At 56.8% G+C, this 24,198-nt stretch overlaps 1 protein-coding gene and 1 long non-coding RNA gene across 6 annotated transcripts in view; one reads left to right on the top strand and one right to left on the bottom strand.

The window, feature by feature from the left end:
- USP36 (ubiquitin specific peptidase 36) overlaps positions 1–24,198 on the top strand; it is a 38,895-nt gene that overhangs the window by 5,280 nt on the left and 9,417 nt on the right. For 4 of the 5 annotated variants that reach the window (XM_042914715.1, XM_042914717.1, XM_042914716.1 and 1 more), the window contains exons 5-15: positions 6,313–6,423; positions 7,002–7,104; positions 11,052–11,119; positions 11,579–11,649; positions 12,296–12,378; positions 13,353–13,464; positions 16,485–16,625; positions 17,544–17,644; positions 18,257–18,395; positions 20,972–21,631; positions 22,254–22,381. In XM_042914715.1, coding sequence (XP_042770649.1) covers positions 6,313–6,423; positions 7,002–7,104; positions 11,052–11,119; positions 11,579–11,649; positions 12,296–12,378; positions 13,353–13,464; positions 16,485–16,625; positions 17,544–17,644; positions 18,257–18,395; positions 20,972–21,631; positions 22,254–22,381 — 1,717 coding nt within the window. The remainder of the gene's footprint in view (positions 1–6,312; positions 6,424–7,001; positions 7,105–11,051; positions 11,120–11,578; positions 11,650–12,295; positions 12,379–13,352; positions 13,465–16,484; positions 16,626–17,543; positions 17,645–18,256; positions 18,396–20,971; positions 21,632–22,253; positions 22,382–24,198) is intronic. The other variant, XM_042914718.1, reaches the window with a different exon arrangement.
- LOC122206005 lies at positions 3,125–22,429 on the bottom strand. Its single transcript, XR_006196335.1, has 3 exons — positions 22,344–22,429; positions 19,077–19,243; positions 3,125–3,208 (listed from the first exon to the last, which is right to left on the bottom strand). It is a non-coding gene; the product is annotated as an uncharacterized LOC122206005 (long non-coding RNA).

Genomic DNA, 24,198 nt, shown 5'->3' with positions numbered 1-24,198 from the left:
AGGGGGCGGCCTGGGGGTCGTGGGGGACCGGACGGTGTCCCGCGGAGACAAACCCACGTGCTCACGGCCTGCCAGCCCTCAGCCCGGGTCAGATTTCGGAGTGACATTCGTGACGTAGTAACTGACAAAACCTAAATTTGTCGTGTGCCCGCGGCAGGACGGGCCGTGGAAGCCAGTCTCAGGTAGAGCGTTGGTCCCAAACTCTTGTAAAAAGGAGTACCTAAACGGAGAGAGGGGTTTTCAAAAAATACATCCAAACTACGTATATTCCACGACTTTATACATCCGTTATCGTACCAGTCAGCGTTTTATGCGCATTATAAAACATGCCCCCAAGTAGAAATTTAAAATGGGTAAGAGGGGTGAAATAAAATGTAACTTACCAAAACTGAAGCAAGTAGAAAGTTTTAAAAGCCTTGTAACTAATAAAGAAATTACATGGGCGGATTAGATCTTCCCATGAGGAAAATACCAGGCTGAGACGACTTCTGGGTGAGCTTCATGAAAATTTTGAGAAACAGTTCGTTGCAATGCTTCACAAACTCTTCCAGAGAATAGAGAAGGAGAGAAAACCCCCCCAGCTCGTTCTACGAGGTTCTAATAACTTGGGGAATGAAATTAAACGAGTACAACATAAGAAAAATTAAAGACCCATCTGATTCACGAATGTAGTGAAGAAACTTCTAGACAAACTACTACCAAACTCCAGTCTTTTTTTTTTTTAATTTTTTTAAATGTTTATTTATTTCTGAGACAGAGACAGACAGAGCATGAACGGGGGAGGGTCAGAGAGAGAGGGAGACACAGAATCTGAAACAGGCTCCGGGCTCCGATCTGTCAGCACAGAGCCCGACGCGGGGCTCGAACTCACAAACCGTGAGATCATGACCTGAGCCGCAGTCAGACGCTCAACCGACTGAGCCACCCAGGCGCCCCCAAACTCCATAGTCTTTTAAACACTGTGAGCAGTTTGTGTTCATCGTAGCCCTGGAAGGATGTTCTAAAATTTGAAAATCTCCCAAGTGTGACTGTTAAATGCTATGATCCTGATAGTGTTGTTGGGAAGTTTGAATGAATCGCGGGAAATGCTCAGAATGGTACTTAGGCCACAGTTTAGTGCCGTGTAAGTGACTGCTAATTTTGTTTCCTTAATTAATGTATCAGCAGATGAAAAGGGAACGGTCACCTGCAAATAGATGCCCAAAAAAGAAATTGATGATGAGCTTTTAGTAAAGCAGCAATAGGAAGGAGTTTCCTTATCTTGATAAATGGTTATTTATCTACCAAACACGAAAAAACAAAAACAAACAAAAAACCCCCCAAATTTCTCAATAGGAAAATATTGGAAGCATATACTCTTCAAAACACAGCGTGAAATAAGGGTCCCTGTCACCCCTTGTGTTGAAGATGTGTCCGTCTTAGCCAGAGTGGTGACGTGGGGGGAAAAAGGAGAGAACGCACCATTGTTAACTTGAAAATACTGTTCCTAAGGAAAAAAAAAAAAAAGAAGGAAGGAAGAAAAGAAAAGAAAAGCGAAAGAAACTATAAATTAGAAATTTGACAATGTAACTATGTCAGTGTACGAAAAGTTAGTTGAATTTCTCCGCACCAAACGAGTTTTAAAAAGAAGTTGCTACTATGAAAAAAGTTTGTAATAGCAACAAAAATGATAAAGTGTCTAGACTTAAATTTACCAAGAGATCTCTCACTGAAGGACGTTACACAAGAACCTACATACACGAAGATAGCTGCCTTCATTCAGAAGGAAGCCTCGCTGTTATAAAAATGTTGGTTCTCCCCAGATTAACGTAGATTCGTTAACGTAACTCCGGCTGATTCTAGGATGTATACGAAAAAGCAAAGCAGAGGACTCAGTATCACCAAGACGCTTCTGAAGGAGGCTATAGGGAGAGAGATGCCCTACCAGCTAGGAAGTCTTGTCAAGTAGAGAAGCTAAAGAGTCGAGAGTATTGGGTCAGGGAGGGACAGACTGACCAGTGCGGTGGAGCAGAGCCCAGAAACAGACCTGCACGTATCTGGAAGCGTGTTGCCTACATGCCGCTCTTTCACGTGTCTCGCGTTTTGAACAAATGGAACTTTGAAAGAACTCAGGCTTTCATCTGGGAAGAGTGAGATAGGACCCCCATTTCACAGCACAGCCGTGCACAAAAGATGCGTTCAAAATTTAATATCGGAAGCAAACATCACACTCTGATAGCAAATGTTGGCAACTATCTTTCTGGCCTTAGGAGGGGAGATTTTTCTTTTCTTTCCTTTTTTCTTTTCTTTTTTTTTAATGTTTATTTCTTATTATCGAGAGACAGAGCATGAGCAGGGGAGGGGCAGAGAGAGAGGAAGACACAGAATCTGAAGCAGGCTCCACGCTCTGAGCTGCCATCACAGAGCCCGACGCGGGGCTGGAACTCAACAGACTGCGAGATCATGACCTGAGTCAAAGACGCTTAACCGCCTGAGCCCCCCCGGGGGACCCCTGGATAGGAGATTTCTTAAACAGGACTCAGCACTAACGATCACAAATGACGAATTCCAATGCATTAAAAGTAGCAACTTTGGTTCACAAAAAGCATTTGAAGGAAATCAAAAGGCAAACGGGGAGCTGCGAACCAGAGGCAGAACCTGGGACGCGTCGCCAGCAGAGGATCACTGCTGAGAATGTGGAAAGAATACAGACCAACAGGGGACGGACAACCTACCCAAAACTAAATGAAGATTATGAACCAGCATTTTACAGAAGAGGAAGCTCGCGGTCAGAAGGACAGGGAGAGATGGTCAGCCTCGCTCGGAACCAGGGAACCGCCAGCACAACCGGGACTGGTACCAGGGCCCAGCTCTGTGATGGGTGAAGATTCAGAAGCCTGACGACACTGAACGTCAGGCAGCACGAAGGTGAGCGAGAGCCTCTGACGCTCGTCTGCTCTGGCCTCTTCCAGATACTCTCCCGGCCAGCAGTTCTGCAGGAAAGCTCTGGGACACGCCTGTCACGACACCTGTGTAAACACGGCTGCCAGCAGCTCAGGTGCCCGTGAACAGAACGGATCCCGGAGTCACGGGTGGGCCTGGGGCGGAGCAGCCCCCGGCGGTGCAGGAGCGCGAGTGACCCGCTCCGCGGGTGAATCCGAAGGCCACAAGGCAGAGTGAAGAAAAAGTCCCAGAAGACCGCATACGGCGTGAATTGCTGTTTATAAAGCTGAAAAAGCAAGACGACACGGTATTTAGGTACACGCGCATGGGAGAAGGCTAAAAAAGAACCATGGTTTTTTTAGTTGGTACGCAAGGAAAATAGGAAATCAGGCTAGACCTGGGGCAGGGAGATGGGAGCGAGAGAGGGGCAGCGGTAGGGTAAGAGGTTTGGGTTGTGTGACGTGTTCGGGGATATCGGCTGTGTTCTTTTTTGTTATTTCGTGAAAGATGGCCACGCGGTGGAAACTAGCATTTTGTAACGTCGTGGGATCGGAATGGCTCTGTGGCTGCTGCAGTTAAAATACTGAGGCACTGTGCACGCTGGAGGCATAGCTGGTTCTAAGTCCCTATTTCCGGTAGCGACCTCGGTGCCATTAGGGTTGTTTCGGGTGGACTTCCAGTAAGACCAGACTAGGCTTTCTTTGCTTTCATCTCGTGGTGGTGGTGGTGATGACCCTGCTCTGCCCTAGTTTTGTTCTGTCCTTCCCTGCACCGCCGCCCTTCGTTTCTGCTTTCTCTGCAGCACCCGTCGTCCACCTTATTAGGGCTGACGGAGGGACGTAGGAAACACCCGTAAGTCCCTGCAGCCCATCCATCACACCGGGCGCGTGGGAGCGAGGGTGTGAGGTGGGAGCCACCGGGATCGGCCCTGTCGGTGGTGGGACGTCCCCCGTTCCCTCAGGTTCCCTCTCCTGGGAGGGCGCCCGCGTCGCTCTGGGTCGCTCTGCCGAATGTTGGTGAGCCTCAGTGTCTAAGGTTTTTTGGAGTAAAAGTATTAAGGGAAGTTTTAGTATTTTTCCCCTGTACCCCACTGGCTGAGTGACCCCGAGTGGGCTTGGGCTGTCCTCTCTTCCTCCGCGAGTATGTGCTGTTTCGAGATCCTCAAGGATCCTGAAAAGTATCGCCGGAACTGCTACAGGCTGGCTGGGCCGCTTCGGCACCGGGATCCAGCCAGAAAACCGATTTTAGTATTTTTTTTTCCACCCCCAACCTGGAGCTCAGACCCATGACCCCGAGATCAAGAGTCGCACCCTCCACCGACTGAGCGCCAGGCGCCCCCAGACTTACCGCTCTGAGCGCACGGCTGAGCGGCACGAGGTGCATTCACGTTACCGTGCAGCCACCCGTCCGGCTCCGGAACTCCATCGTCCCAAGTTGAAACCCTGCCCGTGACGACAGAGTCCGCGTCCCCCTCCCCTCCCCCCCACCCCGGCGCCCCCCCCTCCTGCCTCTGTCTCCGTGAACCGGCCTGCTCCGGCTCCCTCGCAGAAGTAGAGCCCGATGGCGTTGGGCCTCTCGTGTCTGGCCGACTACACCAGCGTCTCGTCCCCAAGGTTCGTCCCCGCCGTAGCAGGTGTCAGGGTCCGCTTTTCGGTTCCAAGCCGAACACCGTTCCGGTGTCCCATCTGCACCGCATCTCATTATCCATTCGCTTGTGGGGGACACTTGGCTTCTGTGCTGTAGCGCTTGTGAATAACGCCGTGAGCGGTGGTGTGCGAATGCCCGCTCGAGACCCCGTTGCCCGTCCTCTTGGGCGTGCGCCCTGGAGTGCAATGGCTGATTCCTACGGGAATTCCATTTTTAATTTCTCCGGGAGGCGCCATACTGTTTGTTTTCACAGCCCCTGCGCCGTTCTCCGTCCTCAGCGACAGTGCGCAGGGTTTCCAGTTTCTGCACGTCTTTGCTAATGCAAGTTCTTTTCTGTTTTTAAATACTAGAGTTCTTAGGTGCGTGTGGTGAGCGGGCCGCATGCCGTTTCAGTATCGATTCTGAGACGGGCCTAAGTAACTGGGTAAGGAGGAGTGTTGCAGGCGAGAATGATTGGTTTGTGGTACAAGCTGGGCCTGTTGGAGAAGTAACATAGGGTATGTGGAACAGCAGGTATCCTGCAGAATTGAAGACACGCCTGCCCCGGGACCCAGAAGTCCGTCGTGGGCGTATGCGTTAGAGAAGGTTGCACACAAGGAAGCAGGTGTGGGACTGTTTGTGGGAGCAGAGACACAGTCAGCAGGAAGCATGTAAGTGAAGCGTGGTCTGTCCCTGTGGTCAGATACTCCAGCCTACGTGAAGGAACCACAACCACGTCAGAACTGCCGAGCCGTTCACACTGCGCGGCGTAGTTTATGTAGGCTAAGCGTAAACACGTTTATTGTTTGTGGGTACACACGCTCGTGCGTTAGCGCAATAACTACGTAAGCGGGAGCAGTTGTGACCTAGTTCGGGATCGCGGTGACCTCCGATGAGGGCGTGTGGGCAGTGCAGGAGAGGAGACGTCGCTGTCACGGCAGTGTTTTCCTTCTGGAGCCCCTAAAACGGGTTGGCGCTCAATGGTATAGGCTTTGTACTTCTCTGCATTTAAAAGATGTCATTATTTGAAATAAAGGTTAAGACGTACCACCGTCCGGCCTGCTGGCCGAGCAGCAGCAAATAGTTGCACACACGGCAGGGGCTGGCGGAGCGTGGCCTGTGGTCTCAGTCTGGCCCGCTGCCTGCTCTGTAGGTCAAGTTCCGAGGCGCACATCCCGCCCGTTGATGTACGGTCTGTGGCTGCATGGTGTGCTGCCTGTGCTCCCCAGAGACGGAGCCACATCGTCGTGGACTGTGTAAGAGCGGACGGCTCCCCGACCTGGCTGTCCTTAACCTCCCGGGTCTATACGGAAGAAGCTCGCCAAGCCTTGAGACGGCAGCGGGCAGTTTCCAGAACCAAGAGAGCAGACGTTCCCACAGCTGAGGAGCAAACTAAGAGTTGTCGGGGGAGCCTAAAACGTTCACGTTTATGGACCACGTGATCCAGCTTAGAAATTAGGAAAAACGTGTTCTAAACTTCATTTTGAAAGTCAGACTTCCCGCTTTTAGTAAGTAGCACCCAGGAAACATGAAAAGGGCCTCACACAGGTCAACAGCGCTGGCTCAGGGTGGTGGGGTGCGTGCCGGAAGTACAACTTTGGATGGGTCACGACCCCCCACGCTCTCCAGCAGAGGAAATGCTTCCTTCGTGGACAGCGGGCTGGCTTCAGGGCATCTGGGACCCCTGTGGCCCAGCCGTTCCCTGGGCCGTGTGGCGAGACGTCTCGGGAGCTCCCCCCTCACGGTGACCGCCTCGCCCTGCAGGTCACCAAGGCAGCTTCTGCATGCTGTGCGTCATGCAGAACCACATTGTGCAGGCCTTCGCCAACAGCGGCAACGCCATCAAGCCCGTCTCCTTCATCCGAGATCTGAAAAGTAAGAGTTCGTCTGCCGTGGGCGCTGGGGAGGTCGGAGGAGGGGGTGCGGGGAGGAATCAGGAACCAGGCGACGGTCTAAGACTTCCCAGAAGAGCACTCGGGCGCAGGTGGTGGCGCTGGGGTCAGCGGGGAGGGCTTCGCGTGGGGGTGCGCGCTGCCCTCCACCCTGAAGAGTGTGGAGGTTCGGGCCGGGCGGGGGGAGGGGCTCTTGTGAACATCACAGGAGCCACTTAACACAGACTGACTTCCCTGGGTCTGAAAGCTGTGTATGGTGCCGTTGTGATCGTCTGTGCTGTGCGTGGGCTCCTGGAAAAGTAGTTGACCAGTGGATTCCACATCCTTGGTGACTGGTGTCTCGTGGCCTCTGGCTCTTCTGTTAAGCACGGAGAGTTTAAGCTCTTAGGTCTCGGTGGGGAAACCTCTGCCATGAGGACGGGACACGCACTTTACGCAGAGCTCTCGATTTCCTCACTGGCCGCTTTGCAGGTGCTTCCCGTTTACCCTTGGGACAGCGGGGAACCGGGGGAGAAGGTGTGAGCTCTCCCCTGCCAGTCTGATGCTTCTGTCTGTCTGCAGAGATTGCCCGGCATTTCCGCTTTGGGAACCAGGAGGATGCACACGAATTTCTGCGGTACACCATCGACGCCATGCAGAAGGCCTGTTTGAATGGCTGTGCCAAGTAGGTGCTTCCCTTCACCCGCCTCTCCTCAGAGGCTTCACCCCTGTTCCCGCGGAGACGGGAGACGAGCCTCTGTCCCCAGGCTGTAGACCCTGCCTTCCGGGTCCTTGACCTGCTGATGCTCACATGAGGGACTGCAGGGCCCCCCCTGGGGCACCTCCGAAGGGGGCGGTGGGGGCGGAGCTCTGTGCCCGCAGCTGGCTGCAGGGAGGATGCTCTGGCAGGTCTCTGTGAGGGTCGTCCGCTGTCGTCCCGGACTCTTCCCATCTTTAGAAATCACCTTACTATTTTGATACGGAGGATGGCGGGGTAGGAATTACGTCTTTATGAAAGAACTTGAACACTCGAGGGTAGGAGGTTTATGATTTTTGAGCTTACTTTCTGCACGGTTACTGTTCCTTCATTCTAAATTTGAGAGCATGTGATGGGTCGCCGACTTTATGCTGCGTCTTGCCTTTTGTGACACAGTTGCCATCGGGGATGGCCGGTGTCTATGAGGTCACGTAGTACATGCTGTAGTGCAGGGACGCCTCGGGAGCCTTCCCAGGAGGATTCCACTGTGCTCTTACCTGCAGGAGGCCTCCTAGGGTGGGTCACCCCAAGGCTCCGATGGGGGCAAAGGGGAGGCAAGCAATGTGGCCTCACTGCCATGCACGTGGGCACAGCACGTCCCCAGCAGTGGTTGCCAGGCCTGGTCACAGCACGGAATCACCTGAGAGGTTTTAGGACAGCAGCTGACCCCCCCCCCCCACCCCCCTCGCAACATACACGCACGCACGCACCCTGCCAGCCAGCCCAGTTACCCAGGCCCTCCAGGGGTGGGAGAATGCGGGAGGGATGGGTAAGGTTGGGGTTTGGGCCCGTGGGCAGGAGGAGTCCAGGTTTGTGGTCTGGAGAGCCAGGTAGGTGGCGGTGAGCCTTCCAGGTTGGGGCACAGAAGTGGAAGATGAGCGGGTCTGACGTCAGGTGAGGTGCGCGTGTGGCCGGGCACCTGCACAGCGGGGAGTTGGGTGCTTTCCACGCACCCGTCCGTGAGAAAGGTGTCGCTGGTCTTCGCGAAGTGAGAGGAGAGTGGCGTAAGCTGAATTGGTTTGATTTGCAGGTGGAAGTGACTTTTTTTTTCTTTCTGATTTTATTAAAGATTTTCAGTTGAACTTGTGAACGGAGAGTATGTATAACGTTTCTACTTCATGGAACTTCCTGGCACCGGTTCTGACCCGATGCATGACGGTGGGGGTTCGTGAGTGTCCCCGTGCACCTGACACAGTGTAGTCTGTAGTTGGGGTCGCTTGTTGCGCGTCCGTCTTGAGGCCTGTGCCGTCAGTCCTGTGGCTGTCCCCTGTCTGCCCTCGCCTCCGCCCTCCTCGGTGCTGATTCTGGGCGGGCGCCAGCCTCCTTGTATCTCCTGGAGCTTTTGCTTTGGAAGCACGGCTGTGGTCAGATACAACCACCGTGCCTTTGTTGGAAGTCCGTTTCTCCCACGGGCAGGTTCAGCCCCCTTCTCGGGTGCTGTGACTTAGTCCGGCTGTGATACTGCTCCACCATTACCCCGGCACACCTGCTGTGTTTCCGTCTCTCCGGTTTTCCTTTGCTCGGTAACTTGTGAGCTTCCGGCTGGTGCTTAGGACAACCCGCGTCTGTTCCGGTGACGACTCTGCGTGCACCCGTGGAGGTGGCCTCCCTCCTCTTTTTTGGAGCCTTTGGTTTGTCACTGCTTCTTGTGCTCCGTCCTTCCCTCTCCTCTCACGCCTGACTCTGGGTTGACTTATCTCTTACATCGTCGGGACTTCAAGTGTCATGTGTTCTCCCCCCACGTTCATCCCTACCTTTGCCTCCGTCTCACCCCCTGGGCTGCCTGAGGCGAGTCCCTCTCTCTCTCGTCCTTGCAAGGACCTTGCCTTAAAGGGTGCACGGTCTTTAAAGTGTGACGGCTTCACAGGAACGTTCGTAGAGCTGACCATTGTCGGTCGGCTTTCCTAGACACCCGAGCAGTGACCAGAGCTGACGTTCGTGGCGGGCGGACATCGACTCTGGAAACGTCTTCTTACGCCTTACGCGGCGGGCCCGTGGTGTCCGAACCACGGCTTTTGAATCGGCTCAGTTCTGAGCGTCTGGGCTTGAAAACGTGCAGCAATCACTTAGGCGGGCGCCGTGCCCCCAGACGCGGGGTCCCCCGGTGGGGGCGCCGGGGCTTCTCCGCCCGGCCCGGGGCGGCGTCCCACCCCCATCTCAGGGCAGGTGCGTGTTAAAGGCCTCCCTGTTACGTCTCCCTTGGTCGGGGTCTCCCCCGCAGGACCCCCTCTGTCTGGCGGCCCTTTCTTCACCTCGACCGCTCCTCCGGACGCGTCCCCGCCTTGTCGCGCCCCTCCCCCGAGTTCACTTGCGTCTCGTCTCCTTCGGGCCCCGCGTGATTCCCGCTTCGTTTCCCGACCTGATTTCCTGTTTTTTCCCCCCGTATCGGTTAACTTTCTCCGTTTGCTCTTTTCTGTTCTTGGTTCTGAAACTTCTTACGATGGTTTTCCTCTCCCCAAACGCTTGTGTGCGGATCCTTACTTCAGCTTGGGATTTTGTCTCCTGCCTTGTGTGTGCTTTCCGGGGGCTCGTCTCCACCGGATGAGGTGGCTCTCGTTCACTGCTCTGTCCCGACGGTGCCGTGCACGACTGGGGCCGCCTGGGCGCAGCTCCTACGCCTGGTGGCTCCCGTGGTTCTCAATCCAGGGTGCCGTGAGCGCACCTTCTGTCCTGGGCGCCACAGGCTGGACGGCCTGTGGCGTGTGTGTGCCTCAGGACCCCGTGTGCTCTCCTGTGCTCTGCTCGCCCTTCCCCACCGTCACCTCCCCAGCCACTCTGGTGGCAGGCGCCCCGAGCCTCGCTCTCCCGCGGGCTCCCCTTCCTGCGGGGACTCTGGGCGATTCCCGGCTGCCTCTAGGACTCGGGCTTCTCCAGACCGCCCTTCAGACGTGGAGTTGGCTCGCTGGGATTGGGTTTTCTCCTGCCTGGGGCTAGTGTGAAGCTTGAGCTGGCTCTGCCTCGGGCCGGACGGACGGCGGGCTCCGTGCGGTGGTTTGCCCCTTTTGGGACAGGCTCCTGGCTGGCTTGGGGCCACCTGGGTCTCCAAGCTGCCGTCACGTGTGGCTTCCCACACGCTTCCGGCGTGTGCTGGGATTATGTCCTCCACGGTCCGGGGAGTTAAGACATCCCTCCTTTCGGCGAATGGCGGTGGTGATACGTGGCGGTAGTTGGTTTTCCTCTCCTAACTCGACAAGATGAAAACGTGCCCTTGTGTCGGTCCCCGTGGTGTAGACTTGTGCACCTCAGCGAGCTCCCCGGGTCGGGGCCGCCCGCACGCTGAGGCAGAGAAGGGGCCAGGGCAGGGCGCCGTGGGGCGTGTGTCGAGGTGGCGGGGGGAGGCGTCCGCAGGGCTGGGGGTGCAGGGGAGGGGAGCGCGCTCGCGAGGGCCCCCGTGGCTCCACTTGGCAGCTCGGTGGGAGGCCGAGGGTTGTCTTGGATCCTGGTTGGTTAATGGGGCCGGGGATTTGACCGTGACCCATGACCGCTGCTGTCCTGCTGAGGGCGCGCGGGGGAGGGTGTCCCTGCTCACTCCCCCTCTTAGCAGGTAAGAGGCTTGGACGTAGGACAGCCAGGCGTCGGACGGGGGCGGGGGTGGGTTCCAGGGGGATGGGGCACTTCTGTCGTAGACTGGGTGGGCACACAGGCGCGTTTCCCCGGCCTCTTACTTCCCGTCAAGGGTGGGGGGTCGGGAGGGGGTTCTTGAGGCAGCTGCTGTGGGGAGCGGCCGGGGACCCGCCGAGGGGCAGGGTGAGCGTGCCCGTGTGGTGGGGTCACGGGCCGTGTGGTGGGGTTTCCCCCCCGGCGCGCTGGGCCGGGGTGACTCAGGCGGGGGCTGCTAACTGTCATTCTCTTGAAGGTTGTGGCCTCCTTTCCAGGTTGGATCGTCAGACGCAGGCAACCACTCTGGTCCATCAGATTTTTGGAGGCTATCTCAGATCGCGTGGTAGGTGAAGACGCTTTCTCTACGCCCTTGTCAGGGAGGAGGATGTTGATCAGGGAAGGCTGAGAGTCCGTGCCCAGGTGGGGCCCTTTCCTGGCGGGCGGACCTGGGCGAGCCTCGGAGGCCCCGGTCTCCTCTGAGATGCACCCTTGGCCGACGGGCCCACTGTTCCCGGGAGGAGGTCTGGAGCAGAGCCTCCGGCACGTGTAGACGAGGGTGGCGTTATTCTTTCTGAGCCCCTGAGCTCCTCACACGCGGCCTCCGCCCTGCCGCTGGGGCCTGGGGCCCGGGGCCCGCCGAGGCCACGGTCTGGGACGGAGGCCATCGCTGGGCTGGCGCGCATGCGGGCGGGTTCTCGCGGGGCCGGCGGCCGAGGGCTTCTCCCGGCGCTGGGTGTTGGAGACGTGGGGGTGGCGTGCTGGGGGCGCCCGCCCCCGCCCACTGCCGCTTGTTCCGTTGCAGTGAAATGCTCGGTGTGCAAAAGCGTCTCAGACACGTACGACCCCTACTTGGACGTAGCGCTGGAGATCCGGGTAAGGACCACGGCCGGCTGTGCTTGGTCACGTTTGCCGGAGGCCGGGGAGGCGGGGGAGGCCGGGAAGCAGGGATGGCGAATGACCCAGGCAGGTAGGGAAAGAAATGCCGGGAGCGTCACCGCCTTGAAGTAGGGGCCGCCGTTTTTGCACGATGGTTGCTGGCCTTTTTCCTGTGTGCGTTGCTTTCGTTTAAAACGAGATAAAACGTGGCTTTGTGTCCCCGAGGCATGAGGGGTGAGCCACGGTACGTGCAGGACTTGGGCAGGGAGCCGCTGGCAGGCGGGCCTTCGGGAGAGCAGCCTTGTCTCGCTCCGGCCTTCGGGTGCTGCAGCCGGGGCCGGGTCACCTGCGCCCAGGGCGTGGGGCCAGCGCGCCTGGGAGTCCTGCGGCAGCTGCCCTGACCTGTGTGGCCGGGGTCACCGTCGGCCCTCCACCCCCACCCCACCCCCCACCCCCGGCCCCGGCCCCACTCCTCCGCAGCACATCCTGGGTGTCAGAAGGTGGCAGCCAGCAGGCCGGTCTGGATGCAAGTAGATTGTTGTGATTTGCTGCCTCAGCCTGAAAAAGACCTTGCGTTTGGCATCTCTCGAGTCAGCCTTTTTCTTCCGCTGCTGATTCATTTCCCCGTTTTTGTCCTTCTCAGCAAGCCGCTGACATCGTGCGCGCTCTGGAGCTTTTTGTGAAGCCAGATGTCCTGAGTGGAGACAACGCCTATATGTGTGCGAAGTAAGTTCCGTTTTGCTCACGGCGGAGAGCGAGCCGTCGGGGAGCCACCCCCGCCCCTCCCCGGAGGTGACCGCCACTCACATTTCGTGAGGAGGGTATACAGGTCTCAAGACTAAAACCTCTTCACGACGCAGATGGAGTAGCCACGGTTTTGCAGCTGGTGTCGGTTCGCGTCGCACTCAGGATGCGCCAGCCCCTGTTCTGAGCGCTCCTCACCCGGGAAGCAGGTCCCTTGGCGACACAGAGCGGCAAGGTGACCCCACGTGGCCCTGTGCCGTCCCGCCTCTTGGACGAGCTGCCTTCTGTGGCCTCCATCAGCCACGGCAGACATAACCGTGACCTCGTTCTGCTGAGGGTCACGTGGATTTTACTGCGTGGACGTTGTGCTTTGTATTAGCTCCTTCCGAAGCTATAGTCGCTGAAGATTCTTTTTCTTTCTTTATTTACTTTGAGAGAGAAAGAGAGAGTATATCCCAGGCAGGCTCCACACTGTCATTGCAGAGCCCGACGTGGGGCTCGAACTCACAAACCACGGGATCGTGACCTAGTTGGATGCTTGACCGACTGAGGCACCCAGGCATCCCCACCCCCCCGCCAAGAATATTTTTCTCGATGCTTTTCAGATTCATTATTCCTGCCCTTTCTTCCCCTCTCCGAGTCGGCCTCCCTGTGCCCCGGAAGCTGTTTGCTTTCCTTCATCTTCCCCCCCCTCATCCCCTGGTCTTCCGGCTTCGCGTTCAGTGATTTCCCGCCCGCCCTGCATTCCTGGGCCACACCCGCTCCAGCTCGCTCCTTCCTGTGTGTGTGGAGTTGCTTCCCCGTGTGGGCAGGTGCTTCCTCAAGACTCCATAGTCTCCAGCTCTTCGGCGGCCCCAGGTCCCTGTGGTAGCGTTCCTTCATTTAAGTCACGGGGATTCGGATCTAGGGACGCAGAGCACGGACTGATCACCTTTTCCACTTGCCGCCCCTCACAGATGCAAGAAGAAGGTTCCGGCCAGCAAGCGCTTCACCATCCACAGAACGTCCAACGTCTTAACCCTCTCCCTCAAACGCTTTGCCAACTTCAGTGGGGGAAAGATCACGAAGGTGAGTGTTCACTACAGTGTCCAGTCTGCTCGGTCGGCCGCCTTTAAAGAATACAGGTTCCATGGGGCGCCTGGGGGGCTCAGTCGGTCGGGTGACCGACTTCGGCTCAGGTCGTGATCTCGCGGTTCCTGGGTTCAAGCCCCGCGTCAGGTTCTGTGCGGACGGCTCGGAGCCTGGAGCCTGCTTCGGATTCTGTGTCTCCCTCTCTCTCTGCCCCTCCCCTGCTCACGCTCTGTGTCTCTCTGTCTCTCAATAATAAATAAACGTTAAAAAAAAAAAAAAAAAAGAATGCAGGTTCCAGGCTCTGCCCCTGAGCCAGTGACTTACAGTCTCAGGAAGACAGGGCTTAAGAGCCTGCATTTTTGTAGAATCTTCGAGTGATTGTTATTTTTTTATCTTTTTATCTTATTATATCAAAGTGAGTCATTTATTTAAAAAAAATTTTTTTATAGTTTATTTTTGAGAAAGAGAAAGCGCAGGGGAGGGGCAGAGAGAGAGAGAATCCCAAGCAGGCTTTGCACCACCTGTGAAGACCTCGATATGGGGCTCGAACCCACGAACCGTGAGACTGTGATCAGAGCCGAAATCAAGAGTCAGATGCTTAACCGACCGAGCCACCCAGGCGCCCCATGAGCCTTTTATTTTTTAACTTAATTTAATTTTACTTTATTTATCTTTAAGTTTATTTATTTTGAGAGAGAGCATGTGCACTCACAAGTGGGGGAGGGGCAGAGAGAGGGGGAAAGAGAGGGAACCCCAAGCAGGCTCTGCACTGTCGGTGGGGCCCAAACTCACGAACTGAAATCATGACCTGAGCCAAAATCAAGAGCTGGACGCTTAACTGACTGAGCCTCCCGGGAGCCTCTGTTTTACTTCGTTAACTTTTTAAAGTAATCTCTATGCTCAACATGGGGCTTGAACCCACAACCCCGAGATCGAGAGTCAAGTGCTCTCCAAGCTGAGCCAGGCCGGTGCCCCTGCACAATGGCGTTTTTAACAGAAGATGTCACGTCATGAAAGCGGTTAGAGCTGGTGATGTGGTTTGGGGAGGGCACTTATCTGAGCCTCAGTTTCCTTGCTGGCAGTGATGCGGTGATGGGGGCTGACTTAGAGCACCATTTCCCAAACTTGTGTTCTGCGCAACGTCTGTGCTGTGTGTTTACAAAAGACCGTATTTTGTACATACAACTGTGTTGTACTTTGAAAGCATCTGCCCAGCTGAGTTTGGGAACTGCCAAGCTGCAGTTCAGCAATTCTTTGGAATTACAGGCCTTCTCAGAGCCTTTATTAATCAGCTGTGTTGCATTTTGAATTTCCCAGAGGGGACTTAGGTTATGAAGGGTTTTCTGAAGTTAATTGTTTGGGGATCCGGTCATTCATTCATTCATTTTACTCACACTTAATGTGCTTAGGTCGTACCGTGCCGTCAGTGCTGTGGGAAGTCGGCGGGACTTAGTGGTAAATGAGATCGTCGTGGTTTTGCCCTAAAGAGCTCATATTTCACCTTAGTATGTCCCGGAACTAGTTTTCCATCAGAAAACCGTTTGATCTGGGGGCCCATATCTGGCAGGATTGGATGGGGGCCCGTGAGCTTCGTGTGTGTTGAGTTTGTTGAGATTCCGAGTTTGTCATTTTCGGCTCAGGTCACGGTCTCATGGTTCGAGCCCCTTGTCAGGCTCTGCACTGGTGGCTGATGGCTCAGAACCTGCTTGGGATTCTGTCCCTTCTCTGTCTCTGCCCCTCCCTCTCTCTCCCTCAAAATAAATAAGTAAACTTTTTTTTTTTTTTTTTAATCTCTCTTTAAAAAAGAAAAGTACACGTTCCAGGTCTCTAATGGTATAAAGCTCCGAAACAGTCAGAGCTGATAGACGGCGACAGAAATCACAACAGTGGGTATTTGAGATGCAGTATTTCCCGGGGTTACGAGACTTCCGGCTTGATGTCTGTGTCTCGATAGGAATATGGGTCAGTACACGCTTGTCAGACTCTGCTCCGTGGTTCACACTACGTAACTCATACTTCGTGTTTAAAAGCGTCTGTTTGTGTATAGGCAGAGATGCAGGTAAATCTATCATTCAGAGGTAATTTTGTTTTTGAGAGAGAGAGGGAGGCATGAGTGGGGCAGGTGTGCAGGGAGAGAGAGACTTAAGCAGGCTCCATGCCCAACATTAAGCACGGGGCTCGATCCCACAAACTGTAAGAATGACCTGAGCCTTGTTTTAAAAAAAAGGCGGGGGAGGGGGCGCCTGGGTGGCTCAGTCGGTTAAGCGTCCGACCTCGGCTCAGGTCATGATCTCACGGTCTGTGGGTTCGAGCCCCGCATCAGGCTCTGTGCTAACAGCTCGGGGCCTGGGGCCTGCTTCGGATTCTGTGTCTCCCTCTGTCTCTAGCCCCCCCCCCCTTTGCACTCTGTCTTTCAAAAATGAGCAAATGTTAAAAAAAAAAAAAAAAAGGATGACCTGAGCCAAAGTCAAGAGTCAGATGCCTAACCAACTGAGCCACCCAGGTACCCCTCAGAGATAATTTGTGAAAATACTTCCCCGTGGAAAACTGTCAAATTTGAAATAAATTCTGGCACGAGACCTCTGTCCCGATGCGCTTGGTTCTGGTTTTGACCTGTGACAGTGGGCTCCGTGGAGTGAGCACCGTTTTCTCTGAAGACCCAGACCGGGCCATGGCCTCCCTGATCCCCCCCAGTGCTCCTTACGGTGGCGTGGAGGGCACGAGCTATTTCTCGCCTTACGCTGGGGGCCCGCGCAGGGAGACATGGTCGTCCAGGTGTCACTCGACGGGACGATGAAATAGTTTCACGTCGGTCGGATGGAAGACGCCCTTCTCTGCGTCCTGTATTTTCACCCTTGGCTAAGGGGCTCTTGCCGCAGCGTTGCCGCGTGGCCTGGTTGCCCCCCGGTTGTCAGAGACCAGCCGATCGTGCGTTTTATGTAGCTGTGGGTGGAGGGGGCGAACTGACCCCCTCTCGCTGACGCATCTCCGTCGCCTCGTCTGGGCTTTTCCTTCAGGATGTGGGCTACCCGGAATTCCTGAACCTCCGTCCGTACATGTCCCAGAGCAGCGGCGAGCCCGTCATGTACGGGCTGTACGCGGTCCTCGTGCACTCTGGCTACAGCTGCCACGCGGGCCACTACTACTGCTACGTGAAGGTCAGTGCTCCGTGTCCAGGTGCGTCGGCGGCCGGTGGCGGCGCGCGTGCTCTGCCTCCTGGGGGCAGGCGTGCCGTGCCCGTGGAAGGTGGCCACGTTTGTGGCTGCGTCCCGGTCCCTTCGGTGCTTCAGCGAACGGAGGGCAGAGATGTCTTTAGAACCCGTCGCGCCAGGATCTGTAGTGTCCTTGGACTTGCGCTGAGACTCCGGCGGGGGGGGGGGGGGGGGGGGAGGCTGCCTCCAGCAGCCTGGAGGCGGCCCAGGACGGCCAGGTGTTGGTGGGAGACGCTGTGCAGATCAGACCCTAGACGGCCTTGCACCAGGAGGGAGCGGGGATTCGGGGCGAGAGCAGCGCTGGACGTTTTAACACGAGGTCATTGACAGCACACGGGTATACGTGGCAGTTAACAGCAGATTGTTTTTTGTGTTTATTTGTTTTTGAGAGCGAGGAGGACAGAGCGTGAGCAGGGGAGGGGCAGAGAGCGAGGGAGACAGAATTTGAAGCGGGCTCCATGCTCTGAGCTGTCAGCACAGACCCTGACGCGGGGCTCGAATTTGTGAACCGTGAGATCGTGACCTGAGCTGAAGTCGGACGCTCAACCGACTGAGCCACCCGTTTATTTATTTTTGAAAGGGAGAGACAGAGTGCGAATGGGGGAGGAGCAGGGAGAGAGGGAGACACAGAATCCAAAGCAGGCTCCAGGCTCAGAGCTGTCAGCCCAGAGCCCGACACTGGGCTCGAACCCACGAACTGTGAGATCACAACCTGAGCCGAAGTCAGACGCTTAACCGACTGAGCCCCCCAGGCGCCCCTACCAGCAGATTTTTTTATTTCCTTCTTTCAAAGGTACGGCTTACAGAACGCGTGTTGATTGTTTGGTTTTGTGTCGTTTTCTCCCACACCCCGTGCCGCTCCAGGCAAGCAACGGACAGTGGTACCAGATGAACGATTCCTCGGTCCGTTCCAGCAACATCAAGGTGGTTCTGAACCAGCAGGCCTACGTGCTCTTCTATATGCAGTGAGTCTTTTCGCCCCCCGCCGTCTGCGAGCCCGTCCCCTCTGCTGTGGGCCGCGGGTCCCCCGTGCCCGCTGCCGCGTGCGCGTGACGGTGGGCTGCGTGGGCGGGCCGTGTGCAGGGGGGAGCGTCCACCAGGAACTGCTCCTTTAGGCCCGCCTGCCTGGCCGTCGTGACGGCGGCTCCCTCTGGGGGGGCCAGAGCAGGACCCCGCCTGCTCCATGTTGAATGCGAGTGGGGGAGTTGCCTGTTATTTTCTGTTGCTGCCCCAGACGCCACGTGTCGTGTCTGGACGGAGGCCGCGGCGGGGCCCCTTCTCTTGGGGCCGGTTGTCCCCGACCTAGAGGTTGGAGGACGTGGAGACTGTAGGCATTTTTGCTGCCTCGTCCGCGTCCTGCTGAATTTGAACGCAGCGATTGAGTGGGGTGGGGTGGCGCGGCGGGGGGGGGGGGTCCTCTGGCTTTCTGGTGAAGCGAGAGTTCAGTCTCGGAAGGGCTCTGACCCTGACGCGCTCCCTGCCTGTGCCGAGCGGACGTCCGAGGCTGTGTGACGGCCGCCGTGGTGTAAGGGGGGGGTGAGAGCTCAGAGAACCAGACCGTGTTCTTCCTCTGACAGAATCCCGGGCTCTAAGAAGAGTCCTGACGGCTCCCTCCCCAGGACGGCGTCCTCCGCTCCCGGCCGGGCAGGTGTGGTCGCCGACCGCTTCAGGAAGAATGTTGGCAACGGGACTCTTTGCTCCCCGCTGACCGGAAAGGTACTTGTTTAAGAGGATGTGAGTTTACGCAGCGGATCCTCCTGCCTGCGCCCCTAGGGGGTCCTGGGGCCCCCAGCGCTCTTCACTGCCCGATGGCAGGAGAGCTCGGTTTGTCCTGGTTTATTCCGTGTTCTCTCTCAAACTGGTCACGGGCTGACACTGGGTGAGGGGCGGAAGGGACAGCGAGGAGAAACCCTGAGCCAGCGAGCGAGTCAGGCCGTGGCTCCGCGTGCCCCTCAGACCAGCTGCCGCGCACAAGTGCGGTGACGGGCTCGCCAAGCGTGTCCTCGCCCCGACGCGTCCTGGAAGGCGTCGTTTTTGTCTCCACGACTTAATGTTGGAAACGTGAGCGGTTTCTAGCAATGTTAATTTCCTGCTTTTGATAATCCTGCTGTGATCAGGTTAAGAAAACATCCGTGTTCTGAGGAACATACACGGCCGTTTTTAGGAGCGAGGGGACATCATGTCTAAAACGTATTGAGGTGGTTAGGAAAGGAAACGTCATACGTGTACGTGTGCGCACGTACGGATACGCAGAGGGAGAGAGCGAGCGAGAGATCTAAGGTGGAAAAACGTTAGCAATAAGGAAATACCCTCCTTTTCAAGTTATTTTTGTGTAATATTTGAATTTTTCTACTGAAAACCAGTCATACTGACCAAAGTAGCGAGGGATTTCCTTACCGTAACACCGTCTGTCGTTGAGAAACAGATCGGTCCTTTCTGTCGGCCGCTTCTGTGAACCTTCCCCTTCAGTCTGAAGATCAAATCCAAACGCAGGCTGCCAGGAAGGAGGTGGGGGCCCTTCGCGGTCTGCGGGGGTCTGGTCATTTTTGCAGATCTGTGTTTCCCTGCCAACACGTGAGAATTAGAAGCGTTGGGTTGACCCAGCAAAGAAAGGCCACGACCTGTGGCCCAGACCAGGAGTCGTAAGCCTCAGCCGTGCTCAGAAACACCGTAGGGAGGGGCGGGGTGTCGTTGCGGTCCGCCCGCGGGGCCACACGCCTCAGCATCATGAAGATAACGTTCCACACATACTGCAATTGACAAAATCCTTTTCACTTTATTTTATTTTTTATTTTAGAGCACGACTAGGGGAGAGGGGCGGGGGGAGGGGGAGAGCATCTTAAGCAGGCTTCGCGCTCAGCGTGGAGCGCGACACGGGGCTCGACCCCACAACCCTGGGATCATGACCTGATCCAAAATCAAGAGTCAGATGCTCAACTGAATGAGCCACCCAGGTGCCCCCAAAGCCATTTTATTTTAAATAACATTCTGTAGGTTACATAAATGTCAGTGCTCCATCGACGAGAAGGTCTCGCAGTGCAGTGGGAAGACGTATACTCTTTGCAAAGAATGTAAATAAAGGATAAATCGTTGTTGAGCGTAGAGACAAAAGAGAGGAAAACTCGGAAGAAAATAGAAGTGCATGTTCGGTAAACTTCCAGAAGAGGGAAGACTTTGTAAGAGAGAACACCTCGAAAAACAAATCATAAATTGGGTAAACTAACATTTGAAGTTTTGAGTGTGAGATATTAGAAAAAAAGAAACGACAAAGCGTCTAAAAATTTGTGCAGCAAATCCAGCAAAAGGTGAACGTTTCTCACGCACAGAGGACCCGTGCAGGTGACGTGTCAGAGCGTACGAGTGTTAACGGTAGAGCCAGCAGCGGTGTGAAATTAGCGAACGTTTTGAGAAGGAACCAGTAGCTCTTGCTGGTGAGAGTTTGGTAAATGCGTCGGCAGCGTGTCTCAGAATTCACGGAAGTGCTCCCGGCCTCGGAATTCCGTCCCGAAAACACGAGCACCGAGCAGTAAATAGGGAAAAGGTCTGGTCTTTTGGTGGTTCATTCGGCCAGCAGTTGTAAGCTCGGACTCCTAGACCTGAACCAGGCGGGCGGTGAGGCTGGCAGGCTGCAGACACCGGCCTCGCGGAGCATTTAAACCAGGGACGGCACGGACGCCGCTGCGAGGAGTCTGGAGGAGGAGTTGGGGTGCCCGGAAGGGTACCTGGAACCCCATGGCGCGGTTCGTTTCCGCGGCAGCGGGAGGCAGGGCAGCTTGTGTAAACTGTTCACCGAGGTGCTTGCTGGGCACACAGGAAGACCTTTACTGAGAGGAGTGACGATGCTTCGGGAAAGCGCGCTGGTGGGCCCGGACGCCCCCGTGTGGGCCAGAAGCCCTCGGGAGGCAGGGCCGGCCGGAGGGGACGCCAGTGTGTCGATCTGTGCCGACGTTTAGCCGAGGGGTGCGGCTCGGGTACATGTTTTTTTTACTTTACGCTTTTTTGTGTTTCTTGACTCCTGATGAAAACGTCCTGCTTTCAGTAAAGGTGACCATAAAGATCCCCACGTGCGCACGACTCACAAAATCCCACCACCGTTCAGAGAAGCAACAGCGTCCTTACTGTGTGTCCCCCCCCGGATAATCCATCTTGAATTGCTTGGCAGGGACCCTGCCTGCCTCTGACGGTGCTTTGACCTCGCGGGGGGAGCCGCCGGCCCGCGCTCCCTCCCGGGTGTCACCGTGTCCCCTGCTCCCTCCCGGGTGTGACCGTGTCCCCTGCTTGCTCTCCTCCAGCGACCGGACCCCGCGACGCTGAAGAAGCTGCAGGCCACTGAGGAGCTCGGCGTGCTTGTTTCCAGAAACGGCTCCGTGTTGGGTCTGAAGTCTCAGAATGGATACGTTCCTCCAAAGCCACCCTTGGGGTCCCCTTCCCCCCGACTCTCCAAAACGCCCCCCAACACTCCGACCATTCTGGATGAGCCCGGAAAGAAAGTCAAGAAGCCGAGTCCCCTGCAGTTCGTGTCCCCGTCACGCAGAGCTTCTCAGGGGCTCCACGGTACCAGCACCGGGAGCGGCGGCAGGGGCGAGGGCCACAGGCCCGGCTCCTGGGACGGCAGGGCTGCTGCCCCCTCTACCTCACCCAGGCTCCCGGCCGGAGTGACTGCCAGCGGGCCCGCGGCGGGCAGCGAGCGTCCCGAGCCCGACAGGAGGGGTTCCGGTGGTCCCAGCCCGGAGCACTCCGCCAGCAGCGACCCCACCAAGGCCCCCCCAACGCCCGAGAGCGGAGCCGCCCCCTCGGGTGATTCTCAGGGAACAAACCCCAGAGCGCTGCCGGGCGGAGAGGACTCCAAGGCGGCGAAGCCCAAGCCCCCCGTCCTGAGCACCACCGCCACTGAGCCCGCAAGCATCATGTCTCCTCCACCAGCCAAAAAACTGGCCCTTTCTGCCAAGAAGGTGGGTGTGTGAGGGTCTCGCCGCAGGAAGTGTGTCTGTAGAGTTCAAAGAGCAGGTTTGGTGCTAGTCTTGGGGGTGGGGGTTGTGGTGGGGCCTTTGGCCCCCCCCTCGACCAGAGGAACAGAGTGGTTGTGGGCGCTCGCAGGGTGCACAGGGCCGCCCCGGGCGCGGGCAGGGGCCCGGGGGACGCTGGTGTGGGAGTACTGCGTGTGGCTGTCGGGGGTCGGGGCGAGGTGGCGGTCCCCCGGATCCGTCCGTAGGCAGGATCTCCCGCGGAAGCCTCGGGGAGGACGGGGCAGGTGCGGTGGGCGGGCAGGACGCGGGCGGGCTGCACCTCTGCGTGTAGCACGAGGCTCGAGGAGGCGACTGTTGTGCTGAGACTTTTGCTTCGATTTCCTTCCTTTTCTCCTTTTTGTTTCTAACCAAAAACACTTCTGATTCTTCTTCTACCATTCCCCACCCCCACCTCCCTCTGTTTTGTCCCCTTCTGTCCCCTCATCCTTCTTTCTGGGCTCTTTCATTTTTACTTTTCGTTTACGTTTATTTTCATTTTTGTTTTCCCTCTTCACTCACGGCAACCTCTTTTAGACCACCAAGTTTTTATTTATGTCAATAACTGCAGGCCAGCACCCTGCGGAGGGCAGCCGGCAATGACCTCCGTCCACCCCTCTCACCATTGTCCGACCTCACCTACCCCAGGAAAACCACTCACCCGGTCGCCGCCTCCGCCTGGCCTGTCAGTGCCATCAGGTGAGCCGTGGGCGCGGGCCCTGCAGGCCGGCTGCTCCTCCCCTGTGCTTAGTGTGTGCTTGGCTGGTGAGGACTCACCGGGTCTCCAGCCTTGCGGGATGGACGGTGTTGTGCAGCTCGACAGGTACGGGGCGTATCCCGCACCGACTTCTCCCTGTTTTCTCGGTTTCCATCTGGCAAAGGAGCCCTGGCTGGTCAGAGGCGGCCTGGTCTCTGCCACGCTGATGTTTTTTTTTTTTACTGGTCTTCGTTTTCTGTCTGCCGTGTCCATGTGGTGACGGTGACGTGCCTGTGGTCCCTCCCCAGCCTCATGACGGGACCGCACAGGAGAAGAGGAAGGCGGGAGTCCCAGAAGGACCCTGCGTGGACTCATTTCTGTGAGCCCACCGAGGGGTGTCTTTTTGTCGCCGGTGTCATTTCGTGCGTCCCCCCGGTACCCCCCGAGCGGGTTCCCCGGGCCGTCTGGGCTCGCTGGCCTCCGGAGCTCCGGGCGGGCATCCAGAGCGGGAGGTGTGGCTCTCTGGGGGGGTCTGTTCAGGCTCCGCGCCGACGCGTCTCCCGGCCTGTTACGCACGGGGTGCTGGTGTCCCTCAGGGTGTCGAGTGGTAGAAAGCGGAGTTGCTGATGCCCGGTCGCCCGGTGGCCGGTGGGGCCTTTGGCGCCTGGGGAGGGAGGGAAGGAGGCAGCTGGGTGAGGCGGGACATGGTGCTGGTAGTTTGGTGTTCGCCGTGGGCGCCGATGTGTCCTCCCCACCCCCCGGCTGCCCCGGGGATGGTGTGGTCAGCCGCGTGTTCCCGCCACCCAGCCTCTCCAGCCCTTGTGCTCGGGCTGGACCCGGCACAGTGTTTTTGCAGCGGGTAGGTCCTTAGACTCTTAAGGTATTTACTGTGTGTCTCTTACTCTTTCTCTGACACGCAGCTTTTTCATGACATTTGCCAGGGAGCGCAGTAAATGGCGTAGTAGTTCCCTTGGCCCAGGTGTCAGTCTGTTCCAGTTTAGGGGACAGCATCCTGTTTGCTGCCGTGACCCTTCCGGGCAAGCTTTGTCATCACTCAGTCCCGAATGAGAACAGTGAGGCCCACAGAGGTTAGCTGTCTTGGGACCCTGTCGCCGGCAGGAGGTGGGCCAGAGAGTCTGGCGTGAGGGAGGCCCTGTTCCTGCCCCGTCCCTGTCTAGCCGCGGGGTCCACTGTAGAGTCTGTTCCCCTGATTTCCCAGAGCCCCCCAAATTGGAGAGTCCTGGTACACGACCCCTAGGCCTGCACCGGCCCTCCTTGCGAGGCTGGCGTCCTGGGCATGAACATCATGAGGCTCGTGGGGAGCTTAGCGAAGCTGCTTCTCCCAGCACACTCGTGTTGAAAATTAGTAACAGGAGGGGCGCCTGGAGGGCTCATTCGGTTAAGCGTCCAGCTTTGGCTCAGGTTACGATCTCAACGGTTCGTGGGGTTGAGCCCCGCGTCGGGCTCTGTGCTGACAGCTCGGGGCCTGGAGCCTGCTTTGGATTCTGTGTCTCCCTCTCTCTCTGGCCCTCCCCTGCTCACACGCTGTCTCTCTGTCTCCCAATAATAAATAGACGTCAAAAAAAATTTTTTTTAAATTAAGATCAAGAATTTGCAAAAATACTTCAAACCGTCTGGTGATAGGGACAAAGAGATACGTTACGATTTTTATTAACTTTGATCTTTGGTGTATTTGCGTCTTCTCGTGAGTCTCTTTTCTCACTCGCTACGTATGACCAACGTACGTCTAAGGTTGACAGCGGGGAAAACCACCTGAAAGGGAAGGGGGTCGAGGGTGGGTGGGAAGGGCCCGGCTGTG

Source organism: Panthera leo, chromosome E1 (assembly GCF_018350215.1).
Source record: "Panthera leo isolate Ple1 chromosome E1, P.leo_Ple1_pat1.1, whole genome shotgun sequence".
NCBI classification, from domain to species: Eukaryota; Metazoa; Chordata; class Mammalia; order Carnivora; family Felidae; genus Panthera; species Panthera leo.
Note: the sequence above shows the minus strand (reverse complement) of the source record. Positions and strands in the feature narration are given on the sequence as shown.